Genomic DNA, 18,079 nt, shown 5'->3' on the forward strand with positions numbered 1-18,079 from the left:
TTGTCGCATAAGATTGATAAAATGCTTATTGAATATTCAATTTGATAGCTTAAGCCGAGCGCGACGTGCGCGAGACGCAAGCGTGGAGCGCGCGACGAGAGCTGAGGCGGAAAGAAAAATAGTGTAGCAAAAAAACAAAAAAAAAACAAAGGTGATAAATTTGTCATATAAACTGAGATAGATAAAATCGATGGAGTGATGCCGGACCTGGTTCTTTTTTCTTTCCGCCCCCATCCTCCCCCTCACACTCAATTGCTATAAGTAAATATTATAAGCTATAAATAAGAATTCATTCATATAGATAGTGGACCACCAAGTTATTGGAACTACTCGAGAGTTACATTAGAGCAGTGCCCTTCCTGACACACGCTGAGATACATACCTTCACAGATATACCTGTAACGGCGAGTTGATCTACTTTCCCCGCGAGAAAGAATTAATAACGAAGGCTGCTTTGCTTGACATGACGGAGGCTTAGGAGGCTGGACTTAAAGCCTGAATTGATTGACGTGTCCCAGACTCCCATTCAAGCGTACAGTCAGTAATTACCGACGCACTAAGACGTCAACCTCGACCGACCTTGCCCCAGACTTTCGACAGCAACCTTTGTAAGTATTTAACTTCTGAACACAGTAATTATTTAGAAATCAAGTTACATTTCCTGTTGAGATGAATACAATCAGAAAGGTGGCAAATATTCTAAATAACCGTAATTGTTGCTTTCATAATATCTGATGTGCCATTGTGTATCTTAATTCACACTGTATATGTAGGTAAAAATCATTACCAAGCTGAGTTTGGGACACCCCTCAAAACAAACCAAAAGCTTTGATTGTTGAAAAATGTGGCCTTTACAGCTGCAGTCTCTCAAGTTCAACGCTAAAGCAAAATTCCTCAGATTCAGATGAATGAGGTGATCGCGTATTGAGTTAAAAGTGTGAAGTTTGGCATGCCCTTTTGAATTGCTTGCAGTAGCGGAATGAAGCGCGGAATCGTATTCCTAGGGAAAACGCCGTTTAACGAACGTAAATTTAGCTTTGGGAGAACGAAGATATTTTAATTTCTTCACCATCGTCTACTCGGCAATAGAAATGGAATATTTCAAAACATTTACGTTTATTAACATGAATGCTTTGTCATGCAGAACAAGGTAATTACACAAGAAGCGTTTGTCATTCATGCTAATGTGTCACGCACCAGGGTCGACTGGGTGCAAAGTGATAAAAGAACCATATGGGTTGGTCCTCTTGTGATTTTTGTCTTCAACAAATAACCTTGCGTACAGTATTTATCGATAGCGCATATTCCATGTTAATCAAGATACTAACAGAGTCTCCAGTGTGCAATAATTTGGATTTTACTTAATGTTCAGTTACTGCCCCGAAGATGAACAATTGTATTGAAAAACAAAAGCCTCTTCGGTTGAACTAACATTAAACGCCCGGCGCCATTTATGCAGAAAAACAACCTAACAGGGGTTGCTCATAACGCCCGCCTAAGATTTTTCTCGTGTAATTCATTTCATATTTCCTTGGAATAATAATCTCTTTCGTTATATTCTATCGGATGTGTTTTTTTACAAAACGTCAAACAAATGTGGTAACGTTAGTGTAGCCCATGACAACTCAGGAGAAGTTAAAGAATGTCAGTGGGCTCCCAGTTTATCCGACAACGTTTTCCTTCAAAACAACTTCACCAGCGTTCGTCTCTATTCTTCTGGTAATATTCACAGCATCAGAGCTGAAAATACGGTAACACATCGGTGGGTTTATCTTGTCCTTCATGACAACAGAAAAGAGAGCTAAGAATGCCCTCTGGCACTGTCCATCATGTTTTGAAAGTTTCATACGAATTTGCGCAGTCTGTCTGAAATGTGCGCGTATAGCTGTCACTTGATAGCCATCTCTGTTGTGTTTGGTTCAATTTAATGGTAAAAAAATGTAAATTTTCCTCTTATTTTTTGGCTTCTATGTCGTTGCGTGATCCGATCCTACACACTTTCAACTAGTGTAATTTACATATGTTTTAATATAACATCTCAATTGACATTTTACTATGCCTTTACAGCGAACATATGATAGCTTTTAGCTTTAGTTACTTTAAAACAACTTCGTCTTCTCGCTTTGTGTCGTCCCTGCTGTGAGGTTCTGCTACCATGCATTGCTCATATACTTGCTGATTCAAGGTATACTGTAGTTAGTTTTTATTGCTTTTGTGTCGTGCGGTTATAATCTCCAGTTCATTGTTTGAATGGATTAGAGTTTGACGGGGGATGAATAGGGTATGTTAGTCTACTAAACTATTGCCTTTAATCCTTTGAATGCTTTTGCTTAAATCCGAATCCGCAAAACTTTCGCGAACATTTCGCAGAAGCGATGACCTGTTTACACTCTTTATTGGTGACGACATGTTTGAGTAACTAAAGCTTTTTAGAGTTTGTAATATATTGTTTGTACGGCAAATAATTCAGCGGTGTGAAAACCTCATCCAAAACTCATTCCTATGGGATAAATCGGTAATCCGCTGCATTTGCACAGTGAACTTATCCGAACAACATATTCCTCGCGTATTCACCCGTGCTTGTTTGTATTTTAATTACCCGGGTTTAATTATTCCTGTGGTGACTCATTACTGTTGAAAAGAGAAATAATACATAGAAGAGTATATGATAAATATAATAAGTGTGTTTAATCAATCGCATGTTTTCAGTTAAATCCTGTGCGAGGGCACTTGTCCTTTGCGACCTTTATTTACGTATCTGAGAAATGCGTGGGTACAAACGAAAAACAAAGGAAAGTCGCACATAGTTACCCCCGCATAAAGTGGTTGCACGCCGTTTGAACACAAACTTTTCAACTGTTGCTATTGCAAAAGTGTTGAAATCATTAACAAAATTATTTCTGTCGCTCTTGTATTGTGACAGAACCCTGTATGCGTTAAAACTGGGCCCCCTAAATTCCCAGAGAGCAAGAGAAACTATTTGCAAAAAGGTTTTAGCATCATGAATGGCCATGCTTATAGCAAACAACAACGATTGTATTTGGTTTTTGCGTGTGTCTAAATGGAATTAATTGTCAAAAACAAACAGATCACAACACAACAAGAACAATGATAGATGTAAATTGGTGCGATATTGATTTTCCAAAAGCAATGAACAGATATCTTAACAAAATCACATTTTTTTTCCACACAGAAAAGTCTACATCATTAAATGGCAACAACAATCTTTTATGTTCAGTAAGTTGGATTGACGAATTTAGCGCACAAAGAAACAGACATCTTTTTTTCCGAGGCCTAATATTTAAACATCGCATGAATTTCGATCGTGTCAACTTTCCGATAAGAAAATCTGGTTTTATGCCAATCACCCTCACATTAGAATATGTCACTAGAATATGATTTGTTTTGTTCTGGAGTTTTAAATGACAGTTCGATCAGGCAACTAACATGCGAAGTTAGCATAGTATAAACTTGTCCTTCTCAGTGAAGGGTGTCAGGAGTGTAATGGTGAAAGATGCCGCGATAGAAGAGGAAACGATTTGCTGTCCTCAATCTGATCAAGATTCATAAAGTGATCAGGCAGGTTGGAGATTTAGCACTTATTGTTTCGCCCGTTCATTACAAAATTAGTAATAGTAGAGTCGTGAAGAGACGTCAGAGGTAGCGTAGGATTCAGTGATCCTTGATTCAAGACGTCAATGAATGTCATCGATAACTAGAGACGTAGCGATCATCTATAAATATCCTTCATATTCCAAAACGGCCCCCCTACCCCACTCTAAACATGACCCTGAATCTTGGCGGTCAAAGGGAGGGTACATGCTCAAAACCCAGCAAAAAAGTCTTCAACATGTAAGAACAATTAATTTGAAAAAAAAAAAAATACGCTACGTGTCCGCCGCACGTTGGGAGAATTCGAAGTAAATCTATTACCGAGCAATTGTTTGCCAACTACACTCCGTGAGCCTTTTAAATTTGCGTGATTATTTTTGTCATTGTCTTGTGAAAACTAAAGAACATTTTGGATGACTAAAACGCAAAATTTATACCATACATCATTTAAGCGACGTAAGCACAAGCGCAAAAATGCTTATTTCACCGTGAAAACGGCCTCGACGTCAGCATAAGCACAAGGATCAAAATTTTTCCTTTTCTTATGTTGTGCTTCAGTTTGTGCTTGCGTCGCGTTCGTTTTTAATCAACATTAAGCTCTTGTACTTGTGCTTGGCTTGTGCTTGGCTCGCTAGTGAAAACCAGGCTTTAAAGTCATCCCCAAATGACCGCCAAAGTCACACTGAAGATCACAATTTACGTCCTCATGCACACGTGTGTCATTTATGTTAAAGGTTACTCTGTAGTTTTGTATTTTGCCTCTGCGCCTTTGCCGCGCTTCAGTGTCAACTGTTACAGTTTTTTGCTTTTCTTGGACGGCGTAGATTTCTCAAATAACAGCTTCGTTTTTGAGCGCAGGATTCAGTGTTATAGAAAATCAATAAAGACAACAATTTTTATAAATTGAATACATACTTAAATTATATACATACATGCTTTATTCAAGATGCAGATATTACAGGACTATATACATGTACAAATAAAACATAAGAATTAAAAAAGAAGGCATCTTGAAAGGGACAACAACAACAACAAATTTAATTGACCCTCATAGTTTACAAAAAGTATTTGCTGTGTAAAATAGAAATGATAGGGGTATTGGCCGCTACCTGAAATATTGGAAGATTATTCCATAGCTTAATTATCCTTATGAAAAATGAATGTTTATAACAGTCCAGTTTGGCAGGTTTGACATAAAGTTTTTAGAGACTGCTTAGAGCCTATTTAAGCATTCATGAACTGTGTAGCTAGGTTTCCAGAAGTTTCCAGAAGCTATGCAGTTTCTGCCTTTCAATAAAAGTTACGTGACTGTATCGAGTGCTGGATTCGTTTCGGTGAGTTTTCTGACTCTTGGCGTCGGTGAGCGAAACTTTTCAACACTTAGCTCGCCAAGGACATTCATACACTAGAGAATGTACAAAGAAGAGCGTCAAGATTTGTTCCTAATCAACATAAAGAGGATATGTCGTATGAACATCAATGTCAGCTGCCTAAATGACCTACTATATCCGACTTTAAAACTCATTTGTCTTAATTTGAGTGTTATAAGATAGTTTTTGGTTCTTATCATTTAAAATTTGAAGATTTTTTTCGAATTTGCTACAACCAAGTCTTCGAGAGCTAACCATTCGTAAATCTATTGATGACATTTCGCTCGGACTCCGAGTGTACCTTTATTTTCAATACCAAGGGCACCGCATTGCCGCCATGTTGTGGACAAGACAAACGCAATGGGGGGGGGGGGGGGGGGAGTGGGTGGGTGTATATAATTTGCATAAAAATGGCAGTTAACTCCCAGAGGAGAAAAATCTTATTGTTCCTGAGTTTTGAGTTCTGCTTCTAGCAATAAGAATTACACTCAATGTAATGTAGCAGTAGAGTGAACTTCCATTGAGAATAAAAATGTGGCTGTTTATTATGCAAGGTTACAGCAAGTCCCACCTGTAATTTTTGTTGCTTGGGCACTGACAGATACTGCGTTTTCCCTTCCCCTTTGCAAACAACCATTATTTTTGTGATAACACGTTTTGAGTCTTTAGGCTGTCTGGACAATTTCTTTAATTCCTGCAACGGCTTTCTCGAAAACTCGCTGGCTGCGGGAAGTACTAAGATCTGATTGTACAGTAGAAATCGGCGTGAATCAGAGAGTGGACAGCACTAGGCTCCAACGTATAGTAACTTTAATAAATGCGATACCTCAAAGATATCACCACAACTCTAACCAAATACCATCTTACAAGGGACTCACATATGTATCAAAAATAGCGGAAATTACATAGTCACACAAAGGAAAGTACATAACTGATTAAGAAGTCTAGGTTAAAGGGGAAGTGTCATGTGGTTTTGAACTCTTTTGTTAAAAAAAGTGAAATAAGACCTTGACTTAGCTACAAAATAATTCTAGAACAACGAGAAGAAAGAAGTCAGCTCAGTTCTTGAAAGGAAAAACTCGTGATCTGTTCTAGCGCATTTTGGAAACAAAAATGCCAGAACTTGAAAAACATTAGCCTAACATATTTCAAGTTTCAATCCATTGCGACTTACTCTGTCTCTGGCCAGAGGCACTAACCGACAATTTTAATGCACAGGGGGTGATAATTTATTACAAAACTTGACAGTTATTTCTTTGTTTCTGTTGACAGACAAACAATTCTGGGTTTTGAAATGATATCAAATTCGCGTGATACTTCCCCTTTAACATTATCTCATCGCATAACAGAATCAGAGGACCTCGATTGGACAAAATGGAATTCACGCCTTACAAAATTAATCCTTTCCAAAACAATACCCCTTTGTCAGTAACCAATTCCGGTAATTTCGTTTAATGAACATGATGAAAATCAAGTTCTCGTCCATGCAAGTCTTATGGCGCAGATGCGCTGGAAAGTTGATTGCGCACACGACTGCTGTAAATTTACAAGCCTCCAGGTGCAATTGCTATAAACTTAAAAATCAGCAGCCTTTCATGGCAACCTCGTTCCCAGGGCCTGGGAGGTTGCTTTCATCACGTAGCCTTTTCTCTTTATCGTACTTGACTGGCCTCACCACAGATACTCTCATATCACTGAACTTGTAAACAAGAAGACTGAAGTGATTTGCAACGCGGAATCCGCCGCCTTAATAGCGGGTTTCTAGTTAAACCGCTACAACGAAAGGAGATATTGAGCGGAAAGGTCTGAAGGCCTACGACTAGCACTCTCTCGTCAAGCCCTCATCTTGACCAATAGCCACCAGGAATATTCCCTGCTATAGACCCAGGTGCACCCAGGTGCCGTGCTTGTGACTTCACTGAAGGGAAGGACGACAAAGGTCTCCTCTACTAACTGGTTTGTTAGACCTAGCTGACAAGACTGCACCGCTGCCGCGCCGGCGTAGTTTACATCAATGCGCGTCACCTCTGCCAAATGATGTACATTGGCGAAACGTTTAGAAGGCCACAACAAGATCCGCAATATGAGAGTGTCTGTGGTAAGACAAGAAAAGTCTCGTGTGCAAAAGGCTGTGTTGCATTTACCAAAAACCAAACGTGTTAAGGAAGCTTGTCAGTCGTATAAACGAGCAAATGTAACTTGTCAAGGATAACTCTTCACGAAAACGTGTTCACCCTTTATACACAAACAGGCTAAGATTGTAAAAAAGAGAGACTCTCAAGGAAAACCTTCAAGTTATAACCAGCTTTTGGACAGCTATTAATTCAAGTTATGTTTAACGTAGCCGCTATAAATAGTATACTTATAACGTCACCGGCTTTTAAACTGAACGTCATTGACGGTTTTGTGATCCTAAATTGTATTTTTCAGAATTGTCCATGACCAACATTCCATGTATGTAGAAAATAAGAGCAATCCGGACTCATAGCAGCCATACGAACCAAAGTTGATGACCAGGATGTATTCGTTAAACGACATGGCAAATGGTTGTGTAAAGATAGAGCCTTTGGACGAATCACTTTACAATGGGCCAAGCAACCAAGTGGTCTTCACTAGCGAGCTTCCTGCAGTAAAGGAGGAGAAAAAAGATACACCATGCAACGCGGTTGGTCAAAAACCAGTGTATCTAGCACAGGAGTCCGAGTATCAGTTACCTTCTCTTGAAGAGATAAGTCGCCAATCAGATGTTTTCAACATTCAAATTACCAACATTCAAGGAACACTGCCTAATCAAAATGGTTTCAACGATGAAATTACCTCTAACCAGTTAAAAAATCACGTAAATGAACCATCAACCAGAGATGAAAGCAATCAAGAAATGCAATCAAGGTTTGATTATGGCACTCAGGGGAAAGTGCAAATTGCTGAAGAATATCGTGACGGACACCTCTTGCAACAGATGGTCACTGAAGAGAACTTATATCCAGCGGAGACGGAGGTGAGATCACCCATAAATCAATCGAGTTTCCACGACAGTGATTCTTTACGCAAGACAGCAGAACAAGGGAATACAAAGATGCCACAGCAGTTTAATTTCCACCAGAGAGTGTCACCAAGCGGACTAAGCCATCACCCCTATGCAGAAAGTTCTCAAACATCATTGCCAGGCTTCCAGGCGACTAACCGGTATACATTTCCAGATGGTTACCAGCAATACGGCCTGTTGTCAGCTTACCACTGTGGCCCCCAGAATGGCTCATCTTCTCGAATCGGCACCGAGATGGTTGCTTCGTTAAATGTGATGTCAAACTCAACGGTCCCTCTGCACCACCTGGCTGTCCAAGATGGATTGACAACTTCCCAAATGGGAGAAAAGGTGCGTTACCAGGCCATTACCTATCATCCAGAAATACGTTTCCACAGTGGACACAACTCCCACGAATCTCTCCAAGCTCAGCAGTTCCACCAGCATCACAATGCTGGACCACATGCCCCTAGGAGCGCCAGTAGCTGCCATTGCTGTTGCAATCAACCGTCACAAAACGAATCATGTTATTCTGCTGTTTTTGGTGTGGAAGCCCAAAGGCCATCAGTCATCATGGTTCCCGTGAGCTGGAACAGTAGCACTTCGGGTATCTCGCATGTGCCATGGAAGGTAAGGATTCTTTCACTGTTACACAAACGTCAGTTTTCCAGTGCCGTGCAAAAAGAGTGTGGCCTGGTTGGGAAATTCCTTAGTAGGCATCCCTCTTATTTGTTCATAGAGAAAAAGATTAACGCTTTCATTTTTGACGTGGATCGCAACAGCGAACTAATTTGAAGATAGCGAATATAAATTGGTCTACGAGAAAACTAGCGCACTGCCGTTCTTGAACCACCGAACACAACAGCGGAAGATAACTGAAAAAACTCCCTTTGTCGGCTTGTTTCTTGATGTCCGTTGTTAGTTGACATGCATGCGATGGCATTAGAATGTGTCAGAGGGGAAACTTTCAACTGCCGGTTGCCGTCTGTGACCCAAGAGCGCTTAAAAGAGCAATGTCATCTAGTTTTAGTGTCACTTTGAATAGCCAAAAACATATTTGTATCGATACAAATGTTAAAGCAATGGTTGGGTTTTGTTTCTAATTGCCCTACTACTGCACAGAAACTAGTATTAAATATCCTTGACCGCAGATGGCTAGGATGGCAATGCATATCAACTTGAAAAAATTGGCGAAGTTTTTCAAGTTCTTCCCAAGTTCTTCGCTAAGTGCAATTTCATGTCAGAGAAAAGGTTCTCATATTTCTTATATAAGTTCAAAAATTGAGAGGGTTTGAGCACAGTACAGTAAATTCTCTTTGACAGTGCCACATTTAATGGGTATCTACCTGTTCATAACGTGGTTTTCAGTTTAGCATTTGCTTGAGTTTGAGTTTGGGCTACCCACAAAATAGACAGCCAAAATCAAAGCTAATAACGCGTTTTCCTGTGCTTGGTGCTTGTTACTTTTTTGCTTCGTATAAATCGTGTATTCTTATTGGTTCATTGCGCTGTTTAGTTGCGTTTACTGTGATTTCCCAGAATGATTACTTTGGTTTTGGTTTTACACTCAACTGAAAATTGCTCTAAAGATCCGAGAGGGAGGGCTGTGGGGGTGTGCCCAAGTCTATAGCCGGGTTTGTTTCGGGGTAGTTCCCTGTTCAAATCCTCGGCCACGCTTTATAAATAGGCAACTGGTAAGACCCTCTGCCAGTTGGTATTTATAGTTGTTTAAGGTGTCCCCAATTAGCAGGACAGGGTTAAATAATTTGACACTTAAATAAAGTTGTTATTAAGTAAGTATTATTAACATTATCATCATTCTATCATTCAATATTCATACAAGTTACAGTCTCATTCAATTCAAATCTTTTTACTGGGTACTACTGCTGCACAGATGGAATTCATTATGACACGAAGAAGAAAAGTGCAATGCAATTCTTTTTTGTTTCTTTCTGATTCAGGTTAGCAACCCTTATTCGCTGCAGCAGCAAAGTCGGCCAAACGTTGCCGATGGACTGGTAAGTCCTTGTAAAATATCAGTTTTCTCTTTTTTTTTTCAGTTTAGTTTTTCCACTATACGCGGACATCTGTTCCCTACTGAGATAGTTTACAGTACCGTATATCACTATAATTTGGGCTGTTATACCGGGTCCATCAAATTCATAAATTTTGTCATAGTCATGAATTTTTAAGTCTTTCATCTATTGGCAAACTATAATTCACTGTCTCCTTTTAAATTATTTATATTTGTATTTATATTTTTTATTTTCAGAATGATTCAGATTCATCTGACGACGACGAAGACGGAAAACCAGAGAAATATTTTCGCTTGAACATCGATGGGACCACAGCAAGATTCAAGCTGACGAAAGACGATTGGGAAAGAATTCCTATCAACACGTTCCCAAGCGGTGGCCGATTGCTGAGTGGGGACTGGACCAGAATCTTTCTCAGCAAAGTCAAAGAAAGCAACCCATGGTGCAGTTTGCGCTTCAAAAATAATCACGTGAGATCAGAAAACTCCCGCAAAATCCACTCAGCAGTGTTCTTCAGAGGAGGCGCGGAATGCAAGCGTCCAGAATGTAACGTCAAAGTGCGATTTGTCATCCAAAAAGAGAGAGGAAAATACGTCGACGTGACGTATGTGGGCAATGTATGCCACAGTAGTGAGCCTGGATGGAGAGACGTCACGTCAGATAACAACGAAAGAAATAAACGCGTTCGTCGCACGCACTCTTCTTGAATGAAATCATGGACGCTCTTCGTGTTAACTGACATTGCAAAGTTTTGTTCACATAGAGTTTCTGGGTTAACGGAATCCATTTGATTCGGATTTAATTACTAATCAAAAAAGGTTTTTGTCCCGCAGTTTTGACTTAGACTTTCCTGTACCATCAGCTTGAAAACAGCTTTTGAAACAATTTTAACGAACAAGACGAAAACGTCAGGTAACTTTTAATCGTGGATTAGCCTTAATCGGCTTTTGAACAACCAGACCCTGTATTTTAATCCATATGTGCAATACCCATTGCTTGGTTATTTTACTACAAGACTATATCTTTGTACTTGAAATGAGTCAATATAGTTTCTTATTCAAATTGAAATTAACTCATTTAAATGTACTTCTGAACTATCGAAATGTCGTATTTTCAACGACTTAAGATGAAATGATAACGAAAAGATCGTTTTTGTTACCTAAAGGGATCCTCAACTAAAACTCGGCGAGGCAATATGACGATTTGAAAGCCTTACGCTCCTGAATTCAAATAAATTCCAGTGATTACATGGGGAACTAATTCCCTGGTTGTTTGCTTTAGTGCTCGCTGGCGTGTTGAGATATAGCTGGCTTGGTGGCTATTACTTAATGGGGTTTGCGTAACTACCGTAACTAAGGGACAGACCATTAGAAAAAACCGGAGAGGGGGTGACAATTCCCCCAAAAAAAAACCTGCAAGGGAAACTTGTCTAAAAAAAAATCCTGCAAGCGTTGGTACCTAAAAACAAAAGTCACACAGAGGGAAAAAAATTCCTACAGACAAGTGGGTTTCAAAAAAAGTCATGCACCGAAAATTTTTCACCCCTCCCCCCCTCCGTTTTAATCTAATGGTCCGTCCCTAATTATAACAGCGCGCGTGCCTCCTTATCTAATTCCTATTGGCGTCATCATGGTACATTTCTCAACATACGCACGGCCGTGCGTCCGTACTTGACGTGTGCAAATCAGACAATCCCGAATTTCCGTCGCTTAAGTTTTACAACGTTTCCCCAAAAATGAAAAAAAAAAAATGGTCAAGAACTACCCGATTTTTTTCCGTTTTCTCCAACTGTACCTTGCACAACGTAAACATCGCGATGAATCGAAACTTTAAGTTCAATCCTTTAGCTTTGACTTGAACGTTCGAGTACTTTTAAAAATATTCCGTGAGCTTGGAAACTCGTTTGTCTACATTTTCATTAACTTAAAACTAATTCAAAGAAACAAATTTTCATTGACAATTTCAGATGAAACATTCTCGTTCAGACCATACCACTGTGGCGTGTTTGTAACCAGCCAATAAGAACCTTTGTTTTTCTGTAAAGCGCATTGAGAGAATTTTCCGCGCACTACTTTGTTGTCACTATGTTGTAAAAGAATTGGTTTATGCTTTTAGCTGTGCGTATATCGACTTACGGATGTACTTGGGAAGCTTGGAGAGCACTCAAGAGGCTATAGTTGCTCCCAGCTACGCCTCGAGCAAATCTTACGCTTCTCTCGTTCTCTCCAAACTTCCCGCGCTGGATATATGCACGCTAAGCATGAACCAATTCTTAAAGTGGCTAATGGGAAGACTGTTTAGAAACAGGCCTTTTGACAGTGCATAGTGGAGCTGCTTGGTTCTCCTGTGAAAAGCAGACTGACTGACCCAGTGGCTAAGTGTTTGACTGGTTGTCTACCTGCGGTCCAATGAATAGAAAACGGACTGACTTGATTGATGACTAGGTAACCATCTATCCGAATACCTTCACGTATTGCCTGACCACTTAGCAACCTAAAGTATGGGTTCAAATCTCCACTTTTAGCATACGCACATAAATTCAAGAACTTAACGCTTATTCCCCCTCCCCCACCCCATTCGGCAAATAAGGAAAAGGGGAACAAGCAATCGCAACTTGCATCGCAGCATTTGTTGCGCGACAAGTTGCAAGAAAATGTTGCCCTTATTACTTAGCCTTAAAGTGTTTACATGTCAATATGTCTTTCGATGCATAAATTAAAAGGAAGAAAGAAAGAAAGAAAGAAAGAAAGAAAGAAAGAATGCTAGAGACTCCAGGGACATGACGAGCTCTGATAACCGAGAAATCAAGAAATTCTACTTCATGAAAATATGAATAAGGAACCGAATAAGGTCCATGATACGTTTTGAATGGCTCGAGTTTATGATCGAAACTACTGATTGCGCTTCCCTGATAAGTAAGAGCGCCAGCTGACCTGGAAACGTTTACCGTAGAAATAACCCCCAAAACTAAACAATTTCAAATCCGGGAAAGAAGTAAAGGTGGTCTCTAAAAGGGACGAATGTCCGTGCCACCACGTGCAACCTAATGATTGTTTAGCTATTTTTAAATTCGTTTGATTTTGTGAAATCATTTTTTAGGTAATTTGCAGGGCCCCCACTGAAAAGCACCAAGGCGAGTGGGCTCCCTGGATAAATATTATTATTATTATTATTATTATTATTATTATTATTATTATTATTATTATTATTATTACTATTATTATTATTATTATTATTATTATTATTATTATTATTATTATTATTATTATTATTATTACAAGGTGGATCCATCCAGAATTGACGGACATTGACTTTGACATCGAGAAAGGACATGCAAACATTTGTTAAAAACATTGAGAACATAATTTTATTTCTCAGTTTTTCTTATTTTTCTTGGTAGCCTTCAATTTGATGTTGGTTCTTATTCCCTTTTTTTTAAGATTTTTAACTTTGTATATATGATTAATTTTTTTTAATAAGAATAGCATAGTAACTTTATCAAAAAAAAAAAAATCGGCTTGAAAGTTGTCTCTTTTTCATCGAAATAAATTGTAAACAGTTTTTTAATAGTTCTTTTTTTCTACTTTTAACTCCTGAATAGCAATTTGCTTGAAGTATGTTAATAAAGAGTTCTCATTATTTATATTTAAATAGATAAATATTTATATTTAAATATTTTGCACTAATTTACATAGACGATTTGTTTAAACCACATCGTAAGCCACATGAGTAGCTGAACTACTTATAGTTATTTGCAATGAGCGATGTACACGAATCGGAGCTCGCATGATCTCGACATTTAATAAATATGCAAAATATAGACGGGAGACTGATCCTAACGGCAGAGGTGGCGAAAAAAAAAAATGGCTAGAAATATGTCAGATGTGTTATAACAACTTTGTTATAATATACATTAATTATTTAATATTTTTGTTAAAATATATTACATATTTATAATATAAAATTTGGACTAATTTGTTATGTATTCAGTTGTTTTAGCCATTGTTTTTCGCCACCTCTGTCGTCTATATTTTGCATTTGAAATAATTTCCTGATCCAAGTCTACAAGAGATCCAGCACCACTCATCGGTTTGTCGCTGTGGTCTTGCAAAATGCTTTGTCTGTGCTTTGGTTTTCATCCCCTGCTAGAGTGGAAAGTAAAAAATGTTCCACAAATGGTTTGATCTCGCGCTCTCTCACAATAGGTGTGAACGGGGGCGTATAGGGGTTAAAATTCGTGGTTTGGTACATCCTTAGGCTGCTAAAATCTAGAATGAGTTCCGTCAGAGGTATGGTGGTACCTTTTAGGGTATTGAACCGAAAAATATGAGAAGAACTGTTAATGTCAGTCAACTGATTTGGTACCTCTTATTGATTGTTCAGACCAATCCCACAAAAAGAGAATTCTGTTAACTTTTAGGTTTTTTTCCAAAATTTTTGACGATCACCCCCTTTACTTTTGTATGGGAGTTCCCTTCCCCCCGGCCGTGAAACGCCAGACGTGTGAATGTTGACTAATACGGAGGGTGAATTTTTTTTATTCTGGTATATAATCAAGATCGCAAAGGGATAAAGGGATCGCAAAGACATAAAAATGCAGTAACCCCGGGGGTGGGTATCTTTCGCGGAGTTCAGTGATCTGTTCAGTTGCACCCAGAGTCATGTTATTAAAGGGGAAGTATCACGAAAATTTGCTGTCATTTCAAACCCAAAAATGTTTGACTGTTAGCAGAAACAAAAAAATAATTGTCAAGAAAATTATCACCCCAGTACAATAAAACTGTGGATTAGTGCCTCTGGCCAGAGACAGGGTAGGCCAGTTTCGATCGAAACTTGAAAAATATTAGGCTAATGTTTTTCAAGTTCTCGCATTTTTTGTTTCCAAAATGCGCTAGAAAAGATCACAAGTTGTTTCTTTCAAGAATTGAGTTGATTTCTTTCCTCTCGTCATTCTAGAATTATTTTGCAGCTGATTGAAGGTCTTATTTCATCATTTTTAACAAAAGCTATTTAAAACCCCATGATACTTCCCCTTTAAATCTCATAACATAAGTCATGTTATTAAATCTTAGACTAGTCAAAACATTTGGACGAATCCGATCGGTATTTTTGGGTACCTTTTGAGGGTAAACTTATAACCAAGAACCACAGCCACAATATTAGGCTCTTGAGCTTTTAGGATTTCTTTCACAACTTCAGACGAGTATTCCGTCACTTTTATATATGGGAGTACTTAAGAAGGCTCTAAATTTAGTTATTAAAGAAATCCACCATAAAACATTATACTCGCTAAGAATAGAGCCTCCCACGCAGTCGTTTTAAGGGGACTCGTATTTTTTGGGGAGGATGTAATCCGAGTCCCCTAAAAACGACTGGGTGGGAGACTACTATGAATAAAGTCTTACTAAAGTGGTTGCGCTGTGAGCAAATGTGTAAAATTGATATAACTAAGAAAATATTCAGTTTTTTGTTCGCAAAACATAAAAGAAGCCCCCTTAGGGGTTTATAGGGACAGTATTACGGGATTTTCAGGCCAAAATAAAAAGATACTGGTTACTAGGCGGGAGGGATAATGAGATACAGAATATCGAGAAAAGATATTCAGGGATGTCGAGGCATCAAAGTTGTAAATTTTGCAAAAGAAATTGCTCTTTGGTCAATATTAGAGATATAGAAGGTCATGCGTTCATTTGTATTTTCGATCCTATGAAATCTTGGCCCTTCAAGGCAGTTTATCTACTTGGATTTGGCGCTGCTGTCCTTTGGCGAAATTTGTTCGGATTTCGTTTCTACGCGCGAGTTCCAACAGTAAAATTGGGTTGATAGACTTAGTGAATTCAAATGTTTGCCATCTTTTGTTTTGGTCATTCGACCGACGATGATTCTTTTATTTATAGTGGGTAAAGTGTTTTATGGAGGATTTCTTTAATTACTAAATTTAGAGCCTTCATCACCATCACAAAATAACTCAGACGTCAATGGTACTCCCACATATTAACGTGACAGGAATGCTTGTCTTAAGCTTTGAAAAGAACCCCTAAAATTAAGTACAAGAGCCTAATTTGTGGCCATGGCTTTTGTTAATTTTACCCTTACGTACCGGGACTGTGTAATTTGCGAGTTTTAGAGTTTTCATTGAGTACTACGGTTTTTATATTTTACATCCTTCCATAATTCTTTTAAAATATTGGTGTTACCTTTTGTTACTTTTTACAGCTACATAACTGGCAATCGGAGGTGAATTACATTGTGTTTTCAAGTGATATTGAACAAGTTACAGTTTCTGACGTAAAAGCTACTGGCGAGGGACTGAGATTACAATCCTTTGAAATGAAATTACAATTTAGTCTAACCTATTTACAAATTAAATTTCAAAATCATCAAAATTAACATTTTTGAAAAATGGAAACTACTTATTGCTTAATGTGAGGGTTGATACAACATAGCCGGAAAAAAGCTGGGGGAGGGCAAAGTTGTTGTTGCTGCGTAAGTTGAGCTCTATTCTGGGTGGTTTCTGATGTTGTACCACACGCTGAACTGAACTCCATTTGCGAACTGAACTCCTCTGAGCTGAACTCCACTTGCGAGGAGGAAGGCCCGCGCCGCCTCCACCACCACACCAGACATTACTTTTCCCTGCAGACACTGCTCACGGCCCTGTCTCTCCCGCATCGGTCTGGTCAGCCACGAGCGTGCCTGCAGACGACAACAACGTGGGTAAACCTGATAAATCTTCGTTCGCGAAGCCAAGCCATGATGACCACACGCTGAGGCATAATAATTCGCCTCTTCTATTATCGAGACGAGTGATGTTACAGAGTAAGAGAGCATTACTATAGTACGTTTCTGGGAAAAGAATACGCAAAGCTCTTTTCTTGACCCTCTCAATATTGTCCCTGAGATAGACTGGGAGGCTTGTTGCCCAAGTAAGCAGCAGTACTCCGAGACAGAACGCACTTGCGTAAAGTAGACGGCAACGAGATCACAGAAGGGATCCCAGCGCGTTACAATAGCCTTAATATAAAGGCGCCTTGATGCTGTAGTGCGGCTAATTGCGTTTATATTATCGTTCCACTTAAGGGTGTTGCACAACATGATTCCGACAACTTTATGAGATGACAAGTGATCTAGGGGAAGGTTGTTGGTAAGCAGTGGTTGGAAGTCCGGTTTGGCTCTGAGTTGACAAATCACCATCTCCTTGCATTTCTTAGGGTTATGTGGCGCCCACTGTGAGATGCTATCGAGATTTTTTATTCCAGGTCGCTTTGTAAGGAAGATGTGCTACCGAGGGTGACAACCTCTGAGATTGCTAGTCGGGTCATCAACGTACTTCTAATGGCTGGAGTGCAGTGGGGATTGTAATGCCAGATCATTAATCACAATAAGGAATAGAAAAGGGCACTTTGTACCCTATGGGATGCCTGCATGAACGGACAGCCATTCGGAGATGCCAAGGTTACGCGCTTTAATAGCTTGGCGACGATCACTGAGAAAACTGCGTATTAAGAAACCACGTACACTGAGGTGAACGAGCTTGGAGGTCAGTATGGTGTGGGCAATGTGGTCAAACACTTTACTGAAATCTAGGAAGCAGACTTGAAGGATCTTGCTGGGTTGGTCGACAGCAGACCAATTTCGCGCATATGCGTGCCCTCTGAGAAACGTCTAAAGGCCGGCCAAACGGATGCCGCATATTAACATCGTCCAACATTGTTGAATCCAACATGTTGCACTCGTTTTGCCACCATGTTGGATGATGTTGAACGAAGTTTGATTTCCGTCAAACATCGTCTTCAACATCTTCGAACATTTCTTTTGTTCTCAGGTGTGAACAGTAGTGTTGCACTCGTTTGGTCATCGTGTTCAACATTGTTGAACGCGCGCATGCCCACCAAGCTGACTTTGTGGGTATCTGTATCCATGGCGATTATTTATTGTTTATATTGGCTTCCCGATCGCGCATTGTCGCGTGAGTGTCCAAGCTACAGTGTGGAGAACGAACAAAGTTTTGAATCTCTCGACGAGGAAAGCTTAAA

General features: G+C 39.4%; 1 protein-coding gene across 2 annotated transcripts; it reads left to right on the top strand.

Moving 5' to 3' along the window:
* Positions 1-377: 377 nt before the first annotated feature.
* LOC146469682 (uncharacterized) lies at positions 378-11,293 on the top strand. 2 transcript variants are annotated; one of them, XM_085122959.1, is made up of 4 exons: positions 378-608; positions 7,413-8,637; positions 9,969-10,025; positions 10,280-11,293. In XM_085122959.1, the coding sequence occupies exons 2-4, from the start codon at positions 7,492-7,494 to the stop codon at positions 10,748-10,750; spliced, it is 1,674 nt and encodes a 557-aa protein (XP_084979085.1). In that variant the 5' UTR covers positions 378-608; positions 7,413-7,491; the 3' UTR covers positions 10,751-11,293. The 2 variants fall into 2 exon arrangements, with proteins under 2 accessions (XP_084979085.1, XP_084979086.1); XM_085122960.1 differs by lacking the exon at positions 378-608 and adding an exon at positions 2,049-2,185.
* Positions 11,294-18,079: the final 6,786 nt, after the last annotated feature.

This window comes from Pavona decussata, unplaced genomic scaffold (genome assembly GCF_977016875.1).
Source record: "Pavona decussata unplaced genomic scaffold, jaPavDecu1.1 SCAFFOLD_120, whole genome shotgun sequence".
NCBI classification, from domain to species: Eukaryota; Metazoa; Cnidaria; class Anthozoa; order Scleractinia; family Agariciidae; genus Pavona; species Pavona decussata.

Bases quoted from the DNA above. Each gene is read 5' to 3' on its own strand.
- LOC146469682 (XM_085122959.1), top strand. From the start codon at position 7,492: ATGACCAGGATGTATTCGTTAAACGACATGGCAAATGGTTGTGTAAAG. The intron at 8,638-9,968 runs GTAAGGATTCTT...TTTCTGATTCAG, and splicing joins TCTCGCATGTGCCATGGAAG to GTTAGCAACCCTTATTCGCT. The intron at 10,026-10,279 runs GTAAGTCCTTGT...TTTTATTTTCAG, and splicing joins CAAACGTTGCCGATGGACTG to AATGATTCAGATTCATCTGA.